Raw genomic sequence first — 24,181 nt, forward strand, 5'->3', positions numbered from 1 at the left:
AAAGGGATCAATATACTGGGCCAAAGGGTGTCCCGAGAGCTGAAGTATTCATCTCACCGGATTGAGCATATTTCGTAGCTTTTGTTCGTATTAGCCAAAAAGTTATAGTTAGTACCAAAATTTGTTTCCCCGATTTGTCTTAATTCATTTTATGGAAATGTTCATGTGAATGGATTTGTCACTATTATAGATTGATTTTCGTGAGAATCTGTGACATCATCAAACAGTACTGGAACAGTAGAATGGATTGCAAAACAACAAAGGCCTTATGGCCTACATTTAATGTGATATCACAAGATACTTATGGCTTTCGACGGGGATTTTAACGGGGCATTTCTCAAGTAGGGCCTTTCTAGGTTTTATCAGGAGAATTAATTATCTCTTCCACAACATTTTATACGTGTAAAGTCGGTGTACATTTTATAGGGAGTTTTTGTGTTATTTCAAAACTCCATCCTTTCTGAATCGATTCGGTAAAACTTCCAGGTTGAAACCAACTTGGGAATCAATCTGTCTTTATATCTCTCTCTATTTTACTTTTTTTGAAGCTCTATTTTAGACTCTTAGTAGCTAGTTTAAGAGTTCAACATTCAGAGGTTAACCATTACGTTACGAAAACTGCTACTTCATCCGGATTCCTGAGAGAAATTCAGTATCTGTTCAGTATTTTACAGGTAGAAATAACAAACTGGCTGAGGCATTATAAATTATAGAGATATGCGCATATATATTGACAACAAAGCTGCGATCAGAAATCTAGCGGGTGTCTTCAGGACATCTAGGTCAACCGAAGAATGCGTGGTATCTCTAAGTAAAATAGTGAGACATTCCATAATAACTCTAACAAAGCTACTGTCAGGGAGAGTGTATAGCTATATACACTACTATATATATAGCTATAGTATAGCTGACGAACTCTCCAGTAATGTTGTAATGAGGGATGGGGGAGGGGGTTCGTTCGTGCCATGTCCACTACTGCTAGTCCTCGAGTTACCCTAGTTTGGCGAACTCTTGATACGCCTATGATAAGTTTATGAGATCCAGAGATAAAATATTCGATTGACAAAATTCTTGTGAAACTTACTGTACTTTTAATAATAAATATAAAACGTTAACAAATTCGCAAAAAGCTTTAAAAGACGATATTTAACCTATTTAAACAAGCTGTTAAGAAAAAGTTTAAACGCACCTTTTTATAAAAAACAAACAAAATGGAAATTAAAAAAAAAAGTATAATTAACCTTAATATTTACAAAAATTTATGAAAAAAAACAAATTGCACTTATTTTATTTAAATCTAAAACACATTTTATTTAAAAATCTAAAACTAATTCTGCTTATTTTAACACTTACTTTCGCCTATAATATTTTAATAGAAAATGGTGTAGGATAAAATATATATTTTTTTTTAAATTCTATATAGTAAACAAAGAAAATCGTTATTATTATTTTTTTAAAGGGCTTAACTACATTAATAAATTGTTTATGTTTTAAAGGTTAGAACATTTAATCAATTAAACAAAAAATGTTTGTTTATTTGTTTTTAATTTTTTTGTTCTTTTAAGATAAGATTAATTTTAAAGTAGTTTTTCATTCGTAATAATTATTTTTATAGAATTTCTTATCATTTTCATTTTATCGATTCATGTTCAAATAGAAATGAGTGTTGTATGTCGATCGGTCGGCACGGTCTCTGTTGTTATTATAACGTAACATTATAAATGTGATTCATAAGGTCTAAAAGTTTTTTGTTGAAATTTTGTTTAAGACATTTTTGCCCAAGTTAGTGTTTTTTAATTTATTGACACATTTTATATATGGTGTTTATTTTGTTTAAAATATTTTTTTGTAAAATGCATAATATACTATTTTTAGTAATCATGATAAAGATAATTAATCGTCACTAATAAATAAACAAATTTAGTAATGTTTAGTTTAGGCGATTGATTGCCATCAAAATGCAGTTAGTTTTACTTAGTGCTGTTAAGAGCTGGGAGTGCGCACAAAATAAATTGTGCACACTTTGGAGGGTTAAAACTTTGATTACAAGAGAACTTAACTGTTATTATATTTAACTGGAATAATGCATAGAAATATGGGTCCTACAAACATCTTAAAGTATAGAAATCGCCTAAGGATCATTTACTGATTCTTGAATTTCGAAAAGAATGAAATTTTTCCATGCCGGGAGAGAAATTGTTTTCAAGTTTAAGTTTTTAAAAAACCTAATGGGGTTGATTCGAGAGTACCTCAAAGTTGTTCTAGAATTGGTAGAAACAGAACCACTTTAGATTCTTGAACTATAACCTTTGAACTAGTGATGTCGTCATTAATTCTAGAACCCATTCTGTTTAACATAGTTGCTTGTACTAATTCTTTGTAAGTTTGCAGAATTTTACAGACTCAAAAGCCCGATAATAAAGTCAGAAACCTGAGCGGTCAAATGACAGATACTTAAGCGAGATAGCAAAAAGTCTACTACAACGATTAAGGGTACTCGGACTGCATCACCGATTAAATTAGGTTACAGAGGCAGTCAGCGTGAAAAGCCGACTTACTTGAATTCATAATTGATCCCATTGTGATACAAGAATGGATTGCTCCTCGGCGCAACGTTTATATAACTTTACTTATATGGCAAGTGCCGTGTCAAACCAACAACGAAAAAACTAATCTAATATTGTGAATGTTAATACAAGAAAGATCAACAAATTAATGCAAGAAGGTACGGACTATGGTGGCCCATCTTAATCAGACAGAGAACACACACACAAAGAACTTTTTTTCTGGTCATTACGACTTCTGCAGAAGCCTTTAAATGGAATATTTTATCTGTTAGAGCCCAATCAATGACAACAACCTGAGATTGTCGTAGATTGGCTAGATTATTCGTGCTATCGAACAGGTTCGCATTCATGATCTAAGCAGACCTATATAGATTCAGTCACATAAGAGTTTTATAGAAAGTCAGAGTACCTTTTATAAGGGCGAGAACCAGTTTTAGAATATCTCATTGACAGGCAAATTGAAGTGGTCCGGTGCCCAAAACTGTTTGCAGATTCGTATGTTAATCTAGCTCTTTAAGATATATTCGACAGTCTGGATGTCGTATAGACACCAGAGGGGTGTGATGTCGGTACAAATTGGGATATTTCTCCCGTACATCTTACATTTTATGCCTGGAGGAAGCTGCACTAATCGTGATACTTAAAACATACATTCCTTATAAAGTTTGGGATGTAAAAGCCACCTCTTTAACCCCTCTAGGACAAAAATCATATACTTTTTCTTAAAACGTTTTCTATATTTTGAAAAATACATATAATATCGCCAATAGAAGTAAACATGTTGTTCCCTTGAAATTTTCATTCCCCTCTAAAGGAAAATTGTTATCATGAACTTGTTGTCAACAATTCATTCACAATAGTCAATTTTGTATGCAACAGCTGTTCAATGTTTACAAAATTCCATCAACAAATTTTTCAACAGGGCAATTTTTTTCACGACAAAGTTAGTGAACTAAAAAAAGTGAAAAGAGAACATATTTCACGTGAAATATTAATTGGCGATAGAAGTGATGATAACAGGAAGGAAATTATATAAAGTTAAAAGATCTGTCAAGTGTTTAACCACAAAATTTAATTGAAAATTGAAAAATAACTTTTAAAATCTATAAATCATTTACAAGAGAGACTTAAACAAATTAACATTTGAAGTTTATCAGTTTTCGGTAAATGCATTTTCAAAATTTCGAAATTAATAAATCTTTTTAGTGCGGAAGTAAAAGAAAAGAAATTTCCACTCAAAATGAAAATTGTTTCCAAACACTCAATAGGAAATCGATAAAAGCAAAAGAAAACACAAAAAATAAAACTAAAATCTCAATGAGGGAGTTCTATTTTAAAATATATTACAGTTTGCCGCCACTATGTGATTGAAAAATTATTTTCAATTATTAGAGATGATGCCAGGCACACTACTAGTATCATCACAAACAACAGTCATTGTCATCCATTATTATTGTAACGTCATCGAACATGTGTGTGTGTGTCATTTTATCAAAAAAAAGGGGGAATTGATCTGTATATGAAACATAATTTGTAAATGGTATTAACCCTAGTTTTTTATTTCAATTTTTGTCTGCCAGCCAACAATAACCAGCAAAAAAAAGAGCAATTAGTTTTATTTCCAAATTTATTTCAATAAAAATTTGTCACATTTTAATGAAATGAAATTGTACGTTATTTTTTTTTAAACTTTTAATCTTAATAGAAGAAGTTTATAAGTAAAAGTATTTGGCCTTCAATTGTTTTTTAAACAAAATAGAATTCTAGGTCATTTTGAAACTATGTTTTAGACATTTTGATTAAACATATTTTTTTTAAAACAAGGATAACGTTTTCATTTATTACTTATTATTTGTCAACATTTTCTCTAATAATACGGCTTATTTGTAAAACCAACCATCTCAGATTACAAACATATTTTTTTTTTTCGGTTATGGCAATTAAATTTGTATTTTTATTCTTTTACCTTATATGGTAGTTATATATACAGTATTGTTCGAAACCTAAGCAACTTTTTTTGGCATTGTATACAAAGTGCTATATTTTCTATTTTAATTGATTTATTCAAAATTATATAATTGATAATAATAATATTATGTGTCTACATTATAATAACAACAACAAAAGTTTAAATCCATTTCGCTGTGAGTTATAAGAAAATAATAACTGAATTAACTCCATAAATAGCTGTTCGAAACTGAAGCAACTTTTTGATCTTCATATGAAAATCTTTGATCCTTTTGAGTTCCAAACACATTTATGGAATAGATTAGTTACTAGTGTAGTACGTAATGAATCCCAATCGGATTTTAAGCCACTCGCCAGCTGTAATGTTTTCTAAAACCGCGAGTTTCGACCCAGCGCTTCAGAATGCCGAACAGCATCTCTAAGGGGCTTGAGTCAGGAGATTTTGATGGACAATCAAAGAATTTGGGTCCCATTATACGATAACTACTCTTAGATCAACTTTGCTAAAGGATTTGGTTCGTTATCATGCTGAAAATCGCAACAAAGTAATTTGTTCTGTTCAATGTACTTAATCCTTTGGTTTATTTTGTTGGCCAAAAATGTCCCAGAAAGTAAAACAATCCAATTTTATTTGTATTTCAACATCAGGACTTACTCTACTCACTAAAAATCTTGCCCATAACCTTAATTGTGTGACCTCCATGCTTTTTTAAGTCTTTAATGTACGATGATGTAACCGCATATGAATCCCGCAGTGACATGGCACAGAGTTTACTTAAAGAAATTCGATTTTTTCAAAAATTTTGTACAATTTTGGGTAGAATATTGAAATAGATTATGCAAGACTAATAAAAACAGTTTTATTTACAAACGGGTCCACATTTTCCGTCTTAAATTCAAACAGAGTATGCGAGGCTCAGAGGCTGAAGGAAATATTACAATATACCCTTTTAGTAAAGGCCCAATAATGAATAGAGAGCAAAATTTTAGGGTGTGGCTATGTTTTTTAAAGAGAAGAGTTAGTCCTGATGTTGAAACACAAACAAAGTTGGATTGTTTTTCCTTTTGGGACGTTTTTCGCCAACAAAATGAATCATATGATTGAGTACATCGAACAGATCAACTTACTTTATTGCGATTTTCAGCATGATAATGAACAAAAACCTTTGGCAAAGTTGATCTAAGAGTTGTTATCGGGTAATAGGACCCAAACTCTTTGATTGCTCATCAAAATTTCCTGACTCAAATCCCTTAGAGATGCTGTTCGGCGTTTTGAAGTGCTGTTTCGGAACTCGCCGTTTTAGAAAACATTGAAGGGGCGAATAGCTTAAAATCCGATTGGGTTTCATTACGAACTACACTAGTAACTAATCTATTCCATAAAGGTGTTTGGAACTCAAAGGGACCAAAGATTTGCATAAGAAGATCAAAAAGTTGCTTAAGTTTCGAACAGCTATTTATGGAGTTAATTCAGTTATTATTTTCTTGTAACTCACATCGAAATGGAATTAAAATTTTGTTGTTGTTATTATAATGTAGACACATAATATTATTATTATCAATTATATAATTTTGAATAAATCAATTAAAATAGAAAATATAGCACTTTGTATACAATGCCAAAAAAAGTTGCTTAGGTTTCGAACAATACTGTATATATACGAGTGCAATATTTATTTATTATTTGTTTTTGTTTTTTTTTATAAAAAACCAACAAATGTTTTAAAAAACTGAAATAAATGCCAGGTTTTTTTTCGTATTTTATTCTTACAGACACCTTTTGTTGTTTAAAAAAGATAAAGTGACTCATGTTTGAAATATTTCTGTTATTTTATTTTTTAAAGTTTTAACTTTTGGTATGTCTTGTGAAAACAAATGTCTTTAGTATATATTAAAAACGAGTACAATACCGTTTGTTCTTTTTCTACTACTGTCAAGATAAGCTACTCCACCAAAGTCGTCTTAAAATGTTTATTTTTTCAGTTCTTATTTAAGAAAATTATATATAATAAAATTTTGTTTGTTTTAACGAGATAATAGAGAAATTCTAAACAAATTACTTAATCTAGTAGGAATAATTTGGAGTGTTTTTTTAACAAAAATCATGGGATAAAAAAATTGTTATAAAACTATTTTTAAACTCTTCTAACAATTACAAACTAAATAGCTGAAAAACTTTCCCACAGATCTTACAAAGAACAAGAGCTGTAACTGGTTCCTTGGGGATAGGGAACGGTATTAGTTTGAATACTTAATAGTCGAATAGATACCTTCCAGGCACGAGAATAAACGTCTGAAGCCCCTGTCGCCAAATGACATATTCTTTAGTGAAATTGCAAGAGGTCACCTCGTGAGCGCTGTCGTTAATCTGGACTGCATCACAGATTAGATAAGAATACCGAGGTAGTCAGCTTGTATGCCGACTTAGTTAAGTCCATAATTGATGCCGTTGTGATACTCGAACGGTTCGTGCATCGACTACCATTTACACAATTATGCATCCATGGTAGAAGACGTGGCAAACCAAGAATGTAACACGAATGAACTAATCTAATCTTGCGAATGTCGAGAATACAGACTATGTTAGTATATAAGCCAACTAACTTAAGTTCATAATTGGTCCCACTGTGAGAATGTCGATACAAAAACGACTCAAGAAGTAGGTACGGCTTTTAGTGACTAATCGTCAATCGGACAGAGCAGAATATAGAGAAAGAAAGTGTTTGAAAGATTCCTCTCTATCATCGTTATTGCAACTGCTGCAAAAATTCATAAATGGAAGTTTTAATCTGTTAAATTTGCCTCATACGCTTATGTTAGATCAGTACCAATGACCACGATCTAAGATTGTTGCATTGTGCTGTAGAACAGTTGGACATTTATAGTCGTCTGACCTAAGCAGACCTATATAGTTCCAGATGGAGAACATCGGTGTCGCTTTCATAAAGGCGAGAACCAGTTTTACCCAGCTCATTCGAAATCTCATTGCCAGGTATATTGGATTTTATTAAGAGAAATTCGACATTAATGAACCAGTCTGGATGTCGTGTAGATACCAGAGAGAGGGGGGATCTAATCGCAGTTTTGCTGCCAGTACCACAGCCTGGAGGATGTTGCACTAATCACGCAGTTTAAATTATACTTCCATTTCAATTTTAGGAACATAAAAGCCGCCTCTTACTCCCCTCTTAGACTCTTAGAATCAATCCAAATAAACTAAGAGGTCCAGTCTCGCTATTCTTACAGTAAATCTTTTGTTAGGGAGGGAATAACTGCACAGTTGATTCGAACAGAAAAACCTGATATCCCCACACAGAATACTTCACAATGATCACTGTTATCATGAACCTTGAGGTCTTGGCTACTCTACGAGATAAGGGGGAAAGAAATACTACAGCTGCGAGACTGTCTTGTTTCTACCCTGAAGACGCAAGAGACAAAACGGTTCAAGAAGTAACGAACTAAAAGCATTGTTGTGTAAACAGACATCGAGTTAGATCGCCTAGGAAGAGCTAGTAGGGGATCTCTAGGGTTGCCTATTCTCATTGATAATGTAACGGCTTGGATGTTTCCTCTGAATCAAGCCACATTGAAAGAGTTTGTACCAATTGGACCAAGAGGTAACGATTGAATTTCTCCTTGACGCATATCCCCCTTAAATGATGAATAACCTAAACGGGGACTTATTAGTTTTGACACTTTAAAATCAACGATACCTGAAAGCACTATTCCAGCTGATCTTTAGCATAATGCCGTTTAGCTAGGATATGTGCTAGATTGTCTTGAGTGGTCATATATTCCACAATCCAGGTGCACACTGATCTTTATCTCATACCAGAACTAAGGATTTCAGATCAATTCTTCCTCTTAACATTTAATCTCTTTTACATGGAACATCAGAAGATTGAGACTTAAAGGATTTTATTGACACTTTTTAAAGGTTTTTTATGTCTTGATCTCAGAGTCAAGTCTACATTTGTTCCGAGCTACATTCAAAAAGATTGTGGTAATTAGACAAAGCGTTAACGGTTGAGTTACTCCTTGATGCATATTTTCCATAAAGTTCACCAATTTATAGAGGAAGAGACTGCGGACCTCTCAGGAATTTATATAAATATCGTAAACCGGCACTTCTGAGTTTTGACCATTTAAAATCAACGATATCTGAGAGCACTATTCCAGCTGATCTTTAGCATAATTCCCTGTTAAGCTAGGATATGTGCAAGCTGCCTTGAGTGGTCATATAATCCAGAATCCAAATGCACACTTAGTTTTATCTCATACCGGACCTTCTTCCTCTTAACATTCAATCTCTAATGCATGGAACAGCAGAAGATGGAGATTTCATTGCCACTTTTAAACGGGTTTTAATATGGATCTAAAGGTTAATTATTGTCCTTGCAAGACCTACATAATCATGATCAATTTGCAAGTTGAAGAACTAAAGAAGATTAACTGATTTGCCCACCACAAACAATAATTTGATCGACCAAAATCAAATTAATTTTGATCAAAATCTAAGATCACTTAATTAATTTGTTAAAAATCAGTCTGTTTAAACATTTCATTAGATTGTCATTATTAATAAATAAAATATGTCAATAGTAAAACAAATAGTTGTTATTTTTCTCAAATTTTCAAGCCTTATTTTATCCACAATTAAGCATTTAATTAATACATTAAATATGTAACAAAACAAACCAAATACGAGTTGAAAATTTATGCATGATATTCGCTTAAACGTAAAGTTAATAAAACTTTTAAGTTGATGAAAAACTAAATAAACAATTAATTTACTTTAGGATTTTTCTATATGTATTTACTTGTTTATTTTGTTTTTATTTTTTTTTCACTTATTTTATATTCAAGTACATGACAAACAAGTTCATTGCAAAAATTACTATGACTAGAGAGAAAAAAATACAAGTTACAAAACAGAAAAAAAAACAATAACAAATGTCTGTCAAAATCTTATAATTGTATGGCAGTTTTAAAGGCGCATGCGTGCACGTCAAATGTCAATAAATAAATTTTAATTAAACAAAGTTTTGTTGTAACTCTTCCTCTCTCTCTCGCTAACTCTTTTAGTTTATTATTCTTTATTTTCAGATAAAATAATCTATTATTTTGTTTAACTAAATAAATTTAAAAACATTTTGAATTTAGAAAAAAATGTTTATTTAAACATTAAGAAGTTTTAACCAATTTTGTTTTTAACAAAAAAAAACTACAACTTTGTTTGCAATCGTTAGCCAAAATATTTTCCCATATTATTGTTGCACATTTTCAAGAACAAGTTTCCTTATTAGACAAGGTTTTTTGTCAATTTATAAATTGTAAAGACTTAAAAAAAAAAACAATTGCCACTTTTTTTTAATAATATCATAATCAATTATGGTTTTTTTCTGTTACTAATTTTTGCTTCATAAATTTTGTTGTCATTTAATGCAAAAAATATGTGTAAATTGTTAACTTTATATGGTCATATGGTTAAATTAACTAGGTGAACACAACAGACTCACTAAAGGAGAAACATTATTATATTTTGGTTGTTTTTTTTTTTTTTTTTGTTAAGTTTTAGTTTGTTTACAAATTATTAATAATTGACTTTAATTTTCAAGGAAATTTTTATTTGAAAATTTGTTGCCGCCATAAATAATCTTATAGATTTTCATAGTTAGATATTATTTAATCGCAACATCTGTTAATTGAAAAACTATTTTAAATTTAACACATAAGTGTTTAATTAACAATGAATAATTGATTTTTATTCTTAAGAGAAATTTCTATAGAACTTTACAAATTAATTCCATTTATAGAACATTTAATGAAAATATGACAACAGCTGTTAATTAAGAAATATGTATTTCTTTGGTTTTAATTAAGAAATCTTTAGTAAAAATGTGGATTAATAAAGTCGGAATAATAACTATTTTTGCAGAATTCTGTCGTCCCTTAGAAGAACACATCGAGACAATATAATCAAAAAGTGCTAACTCTCTAAAAAAGTTAAACCACTTTTCGAATATAATGTCTCGTCCAGGCATGGAAAATTTAATAAATTTTAGAATAGTACTAACTTATAAAGCGTACTTTTTTAGGTTTTAAAGTACTAAACTAATTTTCAGTTAAACGAGATAGACAGACTTTATACTAGACTATAGAATAGGCTATTGAAAAGGCTATAGATTAGACTATTGACTAGATTATAGACTCGACTATAGACTAGACTATAGACTAGACTATAGACGGGACTATAGACTAGACTATAGACTAGACTATAGACTAGACTATAGACTAGACTATAGACTAGACTATAGACTGGACTATAGACTAGACTATAGACTAGACTATAGACAGGACTATAGACTAGACTATAGACTAGACTATAGACTAGACTATAGACTAGACTATAGACTAGACTATAGACTAGACTATAGACTAGACTATAGACTAGACTATAGACTAGACTATAGACTAGACTATAGACTAGACTATAGACTAGACTATAGACTAGACTATAGACTAGACTATAGACTAGACTATAGACTAGACTATAGACTAGACTATAGACTAGACTATAGACTAGACTATAGACTAGACTATAGACTAGACTATAGACTAGACTATAGACTAGACTATAGACTAGACTATAGACTAGACTATAGACTAGACTATAGACTAGACTATAGATTAGACTATAGACTAGACTATAGGCTAGACTATAGACTAGACTATACTAGACTAGACTAGACTATAGACTAGACTATAGACTAGACTATAACTAGACTATAGACTAGACTAGACTAGACTATAGACTAGACTATAGACTAGACTATAGACTAGACTATAGACTAGACTATAGACTATACTATAGACTAGACTATAGACTAGACTATAGACTAGACTATAGACTAGACTATAGACTATAGACTAGACTATAGACTAGACTATAGACTAGACTATAGACTAGACTATAGACTAGACTATAGACTAGACTATAGACTAGACTATAGATTATACTATAGACTAGACTATAAACTAGACTATAGACTAGACTATAGACTAGACTATAGACTAGACAATAGACTAGACTATAGACTAGACTATATACTAGACTAGACTATAGACTAGTTTATAGACTAGACTATAGACTAGACTTTAGACTAGACTTTAGACTAGACTATAGACTAGATTATAGACTAGACTATAGACTAGATTATAGACTAGACTATAGACTAGACTATAGACTAGACTAGACTATAGACTAGACTATAGATTAGACTAGACTATAGACTAGACTATAGACTAGACTATAGACTAGACTATAGACTAGACTATAGACTAGACTATAGACTAAACTATAGACTAAACTATAGACTAAACTATAGTCTAAACTATAGACTAGACTATAGACTAGACTATAGTCTAGACTAGACTATAGACTAGACTATAGACTAGACTATAGATTAGACTAGACTATAGACTAGACTATAGACTAGACTATAGACTAGACTATAGACTAAACTATAGTCTAAACTATAGACTAGACTATAGACTAGACTATAGACTAAACTATAGACTAAACTATAGACTAAACTATAGACTAAACTGTAGACCAGACTATAGACTAGACTTTAGACTAGACTATAGACTAAACTATAGACTAGACTATAAACTAGACTATAGACTAGACTATAGACTAGACTATAGACTAGACTATAGACTAGACTATGGACTAGACTATGGACTAGACTAGACTATAGACTAGACGTTTTATTTAAAATATATTGAACTATAACGAAGGGCATTTAAGGTTCGACTTAACCGAGACTTTAACACTCGTACATATTCTAATAACAACTTTGTTTAAGAATTTAAAGTGGGTGTTCTTTATTAAAAATAAAACTATGTTTTTTATAAAAATTTTAACATTTTAAACGATTTTCTTTGTTTAACCATATTGAAGAAATTATATAAATTCTTTACAAAATAAATAAATAAAATTTTAATTATAGTGCTATAATAAATTTAAGAAAATATTAATATAAACGCAACTTACCGCACCAGAACCTTTAGGTTTTGAAGCAGCCACATACGCTAAATACTGTATGACTTTTTTAGTATTTTCAGTTTTACCAGCACCAGATTCACCAGTACACAGAATTGATTGATCTTCTCGATCTAAAAAAAAGAATTAAAGAAAAAATAAATCATAAAATTAATATAAAATATGTAGTTTAAAACTTATCAAATTTGATAAATCTTTTAAACAATAATAACCTAAATTTTTAATAATATTTTGTGTTTATAATCGTGTATATCTTTTAAGCTTTTCTAATAACCACCATATGTTACTAATGCTACGAGGTTTGAAAGACATCATGAATAATTAAAAAAAAAAAAAAAGATAACGAACATTTAATTGCAAAATATTTAGACACGCACATTTATTCAACACTTTAAATAGTGATGATTTTTTAAATAAACATTTTAATTAAGAAACACTTAAAATAAAATTTAAAAAAAAATGTTTCTAACATTTAGCAACAAATGAACAAAATAGTTTGAAACCAGTTGTTTAGGCAGCAAATTGAAATAAAGTAATTAGTTTCGTTCTTTATAAGTTTTGATATGCTATTAAAAGGCCCGCCTTTATTTTCAGAAAATAGCAAACCTAGACTTGTTATTTAAAAGTAGAGAAAGCTTTTGATATCAGATCTGCGGTTGCACTCACTATTCTTTGGTGACTGGTAGACGAGCTAATTTATTACATGCTAACCGTCAAGTTAAATCGTAAATCCCTAAATAACTTCTCAGATTTTATAAACACCCCTATCGCCAATCAACATTTCACGTGAAATAGGTTCCCTTTTCACTTTTTTCGTTCACTAACTTTTTTGTGGTGAAAAAAATTTCCCTATTGTGAAAATTGTTGATGGAATTTTGTCAACATTGAACAGCTGTTGCGTACAAAATCAACTATTGTGAATGAATTGTTCACAATAAGTTCAAGATAGCAATTTTCCCTTCAAGGGGAATTAAAATTTCAAGGGAACAAAAATTTCACTTCTATTGGCGATAGGGATGATTGTTTAGATCATAAATAAATCCTTAAGAGGAGAGACCCGAGTCTCCATACAAAAATATTAAATTTTAATAAAATATGTTAAATCTCTTACTGGTCCCCAGTCTTTAATAGACTAGTTCTGATTGTGTTCTATTCGTTCTTGAATACTGAAATCGTATAGTAATGTAAGTGTAAAATGGATTGTAAAGAACACATTTCAACAGAATTTGGGCCGGAAACGAATTTGCCCACATCTGGAAAACCATCAAAGTTTGAAATATTCCCGCCATATTTAAGGCACTAGAAAGATCCAATCTATCGACTTAAAATAAAGACTTCAGGTCTGCTCAATTGCTTAGAAATGTATACTTTGATCTTTGGGTTAAAAATTTATTAGCCTGATGTAAAAGCTAAGTAGATAAAGTATAAGAACTCTGAAAGGGATTTTAAAGGAGCACGGCTCAATTAGGACTTTTATTAGTAAATGGAACAATGCAATATCGGAGTTCTGCCGCTTATGCGAGGATTTTGAAGAGATGGAATCGATTAAACACAAAATTTGTAATTGTCCTAGAATACAGAAGTTCCACGAAGAACTGAAAAGTATTATCAGTAAATTTTTATGAGTTTTATCGATTGGGGTCTATAATAAGGATTCTAATATCTTATCATATTCTCTTAGGGAACTGAAACTATGGATGGAATCGATTAAACACAAAATTTGCAATTGTTCTAGAATACAGAAGTTCCACGAAGAACTGAAAAGTATTATCAGTAAATTTTTATGAGTTTTATCGATTGGGGTCTATAATAAGGATTCTAATATCTTATCATATTCTCATAGGGAACTGAAACTAAATAATTCAGGAACCAGGTCGTGTCCCTTCTTCCCCAGTTTTATTACAGTCCTTTATCTTTTTCATTTTTCCTCTCTATTCTTTGAAGGGTATCAAAGTGTTCTCTGAGTGCAGACTGCTCGATGTCACTTCTCTTTATGGATTTACAAACATCTGACTAATTCTCGGTAGATTATATTCTAGAGATCTTGTTTCTATTTAATCTTAATGTCCTTATTTCAAACTGATATTGAATAGAAAGTGACATATTATCGGATTATGGATCGATTGAAAACTAGTTTATTCCCAATTTATATCAGATCCGGGGTTAAAATCTTTCATTGTCTGAAAGGGACATTATTTGGAGACATACACTAACAGTAAGACATCTGGGTACTTAGATCTACATACTTGTGAAAAATAACGATTGCTGCATATTTATAACTGCTGCATTGTGGACCGTTATTAATAACTTTTTTCTTGGACTAGCTCATAGGTGATGACCCTCACTCATGCAGTGCATTGTCTTGGAACTAGGAAAATAGATCATGGTCGGTAGGTTAGAGGGAGTAGAGTTTGTAGACATTCGATGTAAACTTACTTACATTGTTAGTGCTAGGAAAGACTTCCAGGGGAAGTTAATTCCACATACGGAAAGAATAAAGAAAGAATTCTGTGTGTAGTTCATTATGCAATCCATTGGCCAATCGTCCTCATATGGATGAGTTTTCGATGAAAGTCCGGTGTTACGCATAAATATGTGGGTTCCGGGAATAAGTTATCTTATTTCACAAGAACACATTTCATTGAACAGTGAAAACCATTCGAGCCCTCCCGCGCTCTTAAGAGTTGGACGGACGTAACTATTTAGATCATGTTATAAGCTAACAAGGACCCAGAGCTTTAGAATATTCATGTATACTTTTTTCTGAATACCCAAGAACATCTCCAGAATTTCGAGAAATATTTTATCTCGTTAATAACAAATCGAAGCCCTACACCCTACACTTTTTTACAAAATTAAGCTAAAATTTGTAAATGAAACGTTAGTTTTACGGATTGATTTACGTAAAAAAAAAGATAATTAAACAAATTGAAAGTCATTAACATAAAAACCAGCTCTTTAAGTATTTTCGTTAAAATTTGTAAATATATTATATTAACATTTGTTTTGTATCTTCTTTAAAAAAAAACGAAAATGAAAATAAAAACTCTCCTTTTTGGAGTGGTATTTTGGGTGTGTCTTTTCGTTGGTATTTCAAGTATCCATTATGTCTTTTTTTACTTTATTCTTTTCTTATATTCTTACTGATTATTTATTATTTCTTTAGTTTTTTTTTCATTAAATCTTAAGCTATAAGAATTCTTTTATATTACATTTAATGGTGTTTGGGTTTGTTGTTGTATTTATGGAGCAATAATTAAAGTGGCAAAAAAAAAAAAACAACTTGAAATAAAAACAGTTAATTTTCAACTTTATAAACATAATTAAGTAATTGATTTTAATCTAAAAATAAATATAAAGATTTATTTTATTAAAACACGCAGTTAACTTACTAACCAGTTCTAATGAGACATATGGTTCAAGTGATGGCAGCTACCATTTGCCGACTTTACAGTTTTCGAGTTGTCATTAGTGGGGAGTGATAAAAATTTAAAACTTTGTTTACTTAGGGACACTAAAGAGACTATTGACTCTACTTTAGATTACCGGTGGTATATTAAGTAATCAATGGCTATACATTTACTTTGCAATTGACTCATAACTAGCAAATTAACTATTTATAAAAATTAATACGAATCAAGTAAGTCGTTAAAAACCCATAAACTATTGTCTAAAAAGAATACCTTGACAACTTTTAAAACTGCTGGGTATTAACAAAACTACACAGAGGGAAAAAGAAATATACACGCCTGGTACCAAATTGACATCAAACTGTTTATAATTTTTCAATAACATCCGTTGTCGAAGTATATACATACGTACGGCAACACTATGTATGTAATGTTGACAACATTGCAACAATTCGTTGTCGAAATCTAAATTGTATACACATCCGTTGTCTAAATGTTAACAAACGTGGTAAGCTCACTATTGGCTACGGTTTGTTTGTCAATAGTGAGCTTACCACGTTTGTTAACATTTAGACAACGGATGTGTATAAAATTTAGATTTCGACAACGAATTGTTGCAATGTTGACAACGTTGCGTTGGTAACATTACATAGTGTTGTCGTACGTATGTATGTACTTTGACAACGGATGTTATTGAAAACTTATAAACTCTTTGGCGTCAATATGGTACCAGGCGTGTATATTTGTTTTTCCCTCTGTGTAAGTATGTGTGATATTCCTTTTCTTAAAACATAATTTAATATGTTTTAAACAATATGTATACTAGAGCTTAATCAACCCTTAAAGTTTTTAATATAAACTTAGCAGTTTCTTTATTCCTTCTTTTTAATAAAAATAACATTGATAACACACAATTAAATATGTAACTGTGTGACTGAAAACTTTCTTTTAAAATTTCATTATAAAATATTTTGAAATATTTTGCATGAATCATGACTCTGGAAATATGTACTAAAAAAATGAAATGTAGGAAATGTGATACAAAAACTTCATCCGTTGCAAAAACTATCAGCAGCAACAATAACAACACGAAAGATATAAAATAATTTTATCAACTCCTTAAGAATGAGTCAGACATTTGTAATATAATTCCAGAAAATTTTCAGATTTCTTTTTATGAATAATTTGGAACTTAACTTAAACTCCTCTTAAAATGTTTTAATTTTAAGAATTTGGAATAATATTACACTTGAGTCAAATATTTTTGTACTTGAAACTATATTTTCTAACTTCAAAACCATTGCGATAAACTTTAACATTCTCCGATTTGTTTGAATTCAAAACAAAGTAAACACAATTTTAATTGAAATTGATATTTGTTACCAGGGGTTTTAATATTTTTACTCTTTTTAATTCCCGGATATATTGCTGTAACAAATTGTAATGTGAAAAGTTAAGGAGATATTTAGATCTTTTTGAACATCGGAAAAGGGCCTGATATGAGGATTTAGTTCATACAATGGTCCAGTCCACATTGAATTGAATTTTATTGATGTTTGAATGAGATTTTGAAAGAGGACCTTCTACGTGACTTTATTATGGACCACTTCCCTTAAAATTCTGTAGTGTGATGTGGGTTATTATAAAACTTGATTAGTTCCAATTGTATCTCGATATTAGTAACTACTAGATTTAAAATTTAACTTGAAATATGTTTCCTTTTCACTTTTCCATTCGTAAACGTGAACAAATTATCCTTGTTTTGAAATTTTTGATGGAATTTTGTAAACAATGAACAGCTGTTGTGATTAAAATCAACTATTGTGAATGAAGGCAAGGGTACGATAGCAATTTTTCCCTTGAGGGGAATAAACATTTCAAGGGAACAAAAATTCCACTTTTATTGGTATTTTCTGAATGGGACCTTATATGGAAACTAGTGTCCGGTTTTCATCTTATTTTAAACTATTAGTATAAGAGAATCAGATATAAGCTGTGCAACAGTTATGGATCATTGTTTCCATTTTTCTGACAACGCCAAGAGAACTGATCATTCTGATACCCTGTTCGGAAGTAAAGTGGGTTCAATAACGATCGAAACAGATAGTAGTTGGACGTTGCAAGGTCAGAACTATAAGGCGGTTGAGGAAAAACTTCCCAATCAATTCTTTCTAAGTAGTTTTTAACAGTTATTACAACATGTGGCCGGGCGCTGTTATAATGGAATATTACACTTTGATGGTAGGCGGCATATTCTGCACATGCATTCGATACATGTTCCCCGTGATAGTCTAGTCAGATTTCATCAGTTCATTACTTTAGCGATATTTAACTTTGGTGTCGATTCGGCTGGTTGGCCGGCCTTCACATACGATCTCTTACGTTTCGGGTTATCCTAATAAAACCATTTTCATCGCAAATATTGATTCGATGAGAAAAAGATTTTTTTCTTTCATGGTCCTCTCAGCATTCAATTGTATGGTGTCCACCTTCCCTGAAAATCGTCCGCAGACGTTTTGAAATCGCTGCAATGAGTATCACTCAATGATTTTGAAAGATCTTTATGAAGTAATACCTTCAGAAGATATTGGCCTTCAATCTGATCACTGGCCTGGCTGATCTTGGCCCTCCACGGCAAAATTATCACTTCTTTGACGTTTTCAAAACAAAAAAAAAACTTTGTTGTTCGAAAACTAATGTTCAATGACGAAGTGAGAAAAAATGCCTATTATTTTTGAAGTTATACAGACAACAACTGTATAAAAATGTGGATCGAATTGAAAATTTTCAATATCAAACAAACCTTCTCAACAAAAAAGTGCGATAAAGCTCTGATTAGGTCGTCATTGCAACAGATATACGTACTTCTTAGAATCTTAGCGGAATTGTAATTACTTACCTGACAACATACTTTTCAATGACTACTATATATCGTCTGGATTACACAGAAGTAGTCTAATAAGTTCTTAAATAATGTGTTATATAAATACTTTCTAATTCGTTAGTCATCTTGCCAGTAAAGATATAAAAGCAGTATATGTTTTTTCGTGCGAATTACAATGACTACTTCTTCTAATTACTTGTAATCGTTTGTGGTAAGTACTTGCCACCAATGACATCACAGTGATAAAATAATGACTTAAAATTCTATTGTGTAAGTAAATTTTAGCATGTTAACCCCTGAAAGTTTTTACTGGGTAACTTTACAGTTTGAGAAACAAAATCCCGGGTATTTCCCGACAAAAAACATAATTGTTTATAAAGCCCCATTTAGGGTCCTTCGTGACTACAACATATACACGACGTACTTCTTAGAATCTTGCCAGGACTCAGAATATAACTTTATCGATGGAAGCGGAATGTTTTAAATGAAAGTAAATTTAATAACTTTACAGTTTGAGAAACAAAATCCCGGGAATTTCCCGACAAAAAAAATAATTGTCGATAAAGCTCCCTATAGGGTACTTCGAGATTACAACATATGTCTTGGCAGGACCCAGAATATATCTTAATCGATGGAAGCGACATTTCTCTTTGTTTTTATGCGAAAGTTAATTTAATAACACAGTACAGTTTGAAAAACAAAATCCCGGGAATTTCCCGGCCAAAAATCTATTTGTCCCGGGAATTTGCGACGAAAAAACTAATTGTCGATAAAGCTCCCTTTAGGGTACTTCCTGATTACAACATATGTATGTACGACGTACTTCTTAGAATCTTGCCAGGACCTAGAATATATCTTAATCGATGGAGGCGAGAGTTCTCAGTATAAAAAACAAAATCCCGGGAATTTCCCGGCAAAAACCCTATTTGTCTATAGATTATTTTCAAAGCTATAAACTATTAAACCATATAACAATGAAACTAGTACAGAAAAAACAACAATAGAAAAGATTGTGATTCAATTGATAAACACATGGACAAGCGTATAGACGGATAGATAGATGAATGGATGGACACAGTAGATGAGTCATCAAATCAACAAGTATATAAACGTATGCAAAATATCAAAAACTATAAAATTGAATGAAAATAAAGTGCGATTTTTATATAAAACGTGTTTAAATTGAAAAAACACACGCACATATACGGTGGTATTAGAGAGAATGGTAAAATATATAAAACCAGTTATAATATTGCTTCTTTCTTAAGTCGGCTAATAAACAGAGTGATACAAATTAAAAGAAACAAAATAATTTAAAATTGTAATAGAAATTGTTACTTTGGTACCGTAAAATCTATGGCAAAAGATAATTTTTAAACACTTTTATATTGCAGCGAGTAGGGCCTTAATAACCACGACAAAATTCTATATTATAATCGAAATGTTCTCGTCCTCTCTTGCATTAAAAGGAATCATAACCCTCGTCAGTTTACTAAGCTATACCAGAAGATCTGTAGATAAAGAATCGGCGTAATATATTAAATGGGACTTGTCCGCCCTTAAATATCTTGTAGCTTATCTCTATCATAATCTTCGGTATATCTCCAGAAGATCTAAACAAATTTGTTTGAAGTACTGCAAGGTTCATATGGAGACCTAAAGAATCGATAGTTTTCCGTATTTGGAGAGATCAGTTTATGAATTTAACTAAGAAATTTTAAGATTATCATAATAAGTCCACTAGGCTTCGGAAGTTTAAGCCATTTAACTGAAGATAATCTTTCTTTTTTTTATCTAAAAATCATCCAAATCAATAAAAGTAGGACAATATTTCCATGATAACTGATAACACATCTTCGTTAACAACACTCCCTGTTCCACTGTACCAAGTACAAGTTATAGAAATATAAACAAAACAAATGAAAAGATCATTCGTCATTAACAAATGGTTCAAAAAGGCAAATAAAATAAAAACTCTCAACGTACTACTATGAAAAAAAAAACTATATACTTCATTGTTGACACATAAATGAAGAAAGTCTTGTTTTTAAATATAATGTGTAATAGATGTGTTGTTTGCTGGTGGAGGTGGAACTGGAGATATGCTTCAAATTGCTAATAGTAACAGTATTGGAGTACTCTTTTTTATTAACGTTGTATTTAAAATGAATCATGGTTATTCAAATAAAATAACGTATAAACATAGTTTGTTGTTTTTCTGTTACCATATATAGTATGAATTTGAAAATTAGTTTGAGTATTAAAAAATTTCCAAGAAAGGTATTAAAATTTTTAAAAATTTTGTGGTGTGTTCTTCTAAGTATTTATTGTTTTTATTTATTTTGAATAATGTATGTAAACAAATATGATAAGACAAATTTTTATGTTATTGCTTTGATTCGTATAGGTACTGGGGTGTAATCACTCACCCAGTCCGTTAGTTTTAGGGTATTAAATTTCATTATTAAATTTATTTGATTGATTTAAATATAAAGAAGCTTAAAGGTGCTTACTTATGTTGTTTTATTTTCGATAACAAAACAATAGCACCTTTCTGTCCTCTATTTCGGAAAAAAAATAATTTTAAATCAATGAGAACCTAAGTCGTGGAGTACAAACATTATTCAGATATTCAGGCAACACCAACTCTCTACAAATCAGCAGCAGTTAGTTGCATGATAACTTGAAACAATACATTTCCGAATTTTAAACTCATTTAAAGGGTTACCTCTGATTAAGAGGATTTAATCAAAAGGAAACGCACATTAAAAGTAAATAAAAATATTAAGTTAGGTTGTAGAGACATCCATTTCGTTACCTCAAACGCCTATACCCCAACTACAAGATAACCCTGATCAATAACAAAACCAGACACCGGCAGAGTCAAAAAGTCGAAGTGCTTTATGTGATTGCCTGCCGTTTTGGCCTTATATTACGGTGTTACTTTTCCAACCTGATTAGACGAAATATCACCGCCCCTTTGTGCTTCTTACACGCCTCCCAAGTACAAGCACTTTGCTCGAGCTATCTAATCTCTGACAATTGCTGCTCCGTTGCTTAACATCATCTCGGATGTTCTTCATCACATCACTTCCATTTACAACCACGCAGATGGGATGACCTTTGTTGAGTCGGAAACCGCACCTAGAGATGCATTCGGTAGACCAAAACACCAATCCATCAAATAAGCCGAGGTCTTGTCCTTACTCGCATAGAAAAAAAAACTTTGGTAAATCTGGTATGAATAGTATAAACCCTAAACATATAAGATACCTATCATCCATCGGCATTCAACCCAGCAAATTTCTCATACATTCGATACATTTACTCTAAATGAGGTCCGCATATCCATTCCGTATCATATGCACTTAAAATCAACTCATTTCCAATGATTAGTCCCACAGTCACTCTTCTGTGGGGTATCTGTTGTCTCGGCAACAGCACCGAACTTATCCCGCATTATAGACTTTACCGCACATTAGTCTTTTTAACGATATTCGCTTCACACGTGCACCCTGAAGGGACCTTTCCATTAACCGTTACAAGACAAAGTCCGAAACTCTGCCCTGATTGCTACCGGTTCCTGAGGTACCAGATTGTGCGGTTCTCTAGCTTGATCGCATGTCAAACCATTCTAAGGAAAGGCCGAGGATACATTTGATCAACACCAGTTAATAGTCCCGGCAGACTAGATGTACTGGTAGCACCTTTTTCCGCCGGGATTGCAAAAACAACAAGATGAGGGAAGAGGCATAGACAATCTAAGATAGTTTCCACTTCTTCCTTCTTATATGAAATATATAATCCCCCAGTACGCCTATCATTTAATGTCCTGCCATCACCATTCCACCCATAAGAATCCCAGTATGGCAAACAATCGGGGATTATCATAAAGTAGTTAGTTTTGATAGCGGACATGTGATCAAGAACGATAATCTAGTCTAAGCTGATCCATGAAGAATAAACTAATGTATCAAATGTAGGCGATATCCCAATTTGAAAGATTTAGTACCCTGAGCAGTTCCAGGTTTAAATGGTTTGTTCTGTGGTCAAGATAAGTTCGATATTCGCAAACGAGTCTTTATGTCTAGAAGATTTAGATATTTCCACTATATATCCCATAGTTTCTCATCCAATTAATGGAGCATATGGTTCACCCTCATTATCTGCCTTTTCAAGACTTGGATTTATTTATGACTTGGATTTTGGATTTATTGGATTGAATGCTCAGGCCATTGTCTTGAATGGCCTTATATTGAATCGTTTCTGAGAAAGGAGAGCATTAACAAATACTTACGATAAAATACCAGTCAGTAGACTGGGATTTAAATTTTACAATTCTTGGAATAAAAGTCCTTCTAATAAGGAGAAGGCCTGACGTTGTTCTTACATATATTAAATCGTTTTTGAGAAAGTAGAGTGGGAGATCAGTAAAAGATACTGACGAGTCAGCAGACTGGGATATCAATTTTACAATTCTTGGACTTATGTTTCAAGTCCTTCTAATGAGGAGAAGGGGATTCCTCTTATGGCTGAAGTCTCGACCTGAATGATCGAGTAAACTGAAGTATATACATAATTTTCTATGACCTTTTTAAGAATTTGATCCATTTCAGCGTGTCCTCCTCAAAATAGAATAGCTCAGCCCATTCGTTGTCCTTATAACGAATAGTTTTTCGTAAAGTAGATTGTTTCCCAAAATAGACTAGGATTAAAAATTTTATAATTTCAAGCCCTCCTTATAATGTTCTTGCTTTAATATTCGGATACGACACGTTAAGCTTTTCCATGATTAACACCAAGACCACGGGTTAGTACTTCATCTGAGTCTATGAAGAAATTTGAAGATAGAACAAGCAGTTTGCTCGAAACCGTCATTGGATGTAGACTATAGTTTTGCAAATCATAGAATCAAATTCCTATAATAGAGAAAGAATGGTGGGATTCCATAGGAGAGAATCTAACTGAGATTCTGTTGTCACTTTGCTATCCTTATAGCCACTTCTAAGTTTGTAATTATCTTCAGAAAGGGTTTTTTTTAACGGACCAAAATTAATTAATATTGCAAAGTTTACTATTGCAAAGTCAAGTAAGAAAACATTTGGTAAACTTTAGTTAAGTATTTAGTGAAAAAACCGACTCATAGTAACCACTAAGAGAATTATGGCCATTTTTTTTCAGGCTGGTTTTAACATTCTTTAAATTCCTTAAAAAGATAATCGAAAATTAAAATTTACTAAAATAATAGTGTGGCATGAGTATCCAATCTAATCCCTTTTTT

General features: G+C 31.5%; 1 protein-coding gene across 2 annotated transcripts in view; it reads right to left on the reverse strand.

Annotated features, from left to right (window-relative positions):
* The window catches only part of LOC119603040 (myosin heavy chain, non-muscle), an 89,117-nt gene that overhangs the window by 14,344 nt on the left and 50,592 nt on the right, over positions 1 to 24,181 (reverse strand). For both annotated transcript variants that reach the window (XM_037954900.1, XM_037954899.1), the window contains exon 5: positions 12,598 to 12,719. In XM_037954900.1, the coding sequence (XP_037810828.1) occupies positions 12,598 to 12,719 (122 nt within the window). The remainder of the gene's footprint in view (positions 1 to 12,597; positions 12,720 to 24,181) is intronic.

This window comes from Lucilia sericata, unplaced genomic scaffold (genome assembly GCF_015586225.1).
Source record: "Lucilia sericata isolate MDLA Ls3-8-SP2 unplaced genomic scaffold, ASM1558622v1 Contig000271F_arrow, whole genome shotgun sequence".
Taxonomy (NCBI): domain Eukaryota; kingdom Metazoa; phylum Arthropoda; class Insecta; order Diptera; family Calliphoridae; genus Lucilia; species Lucilia sericata.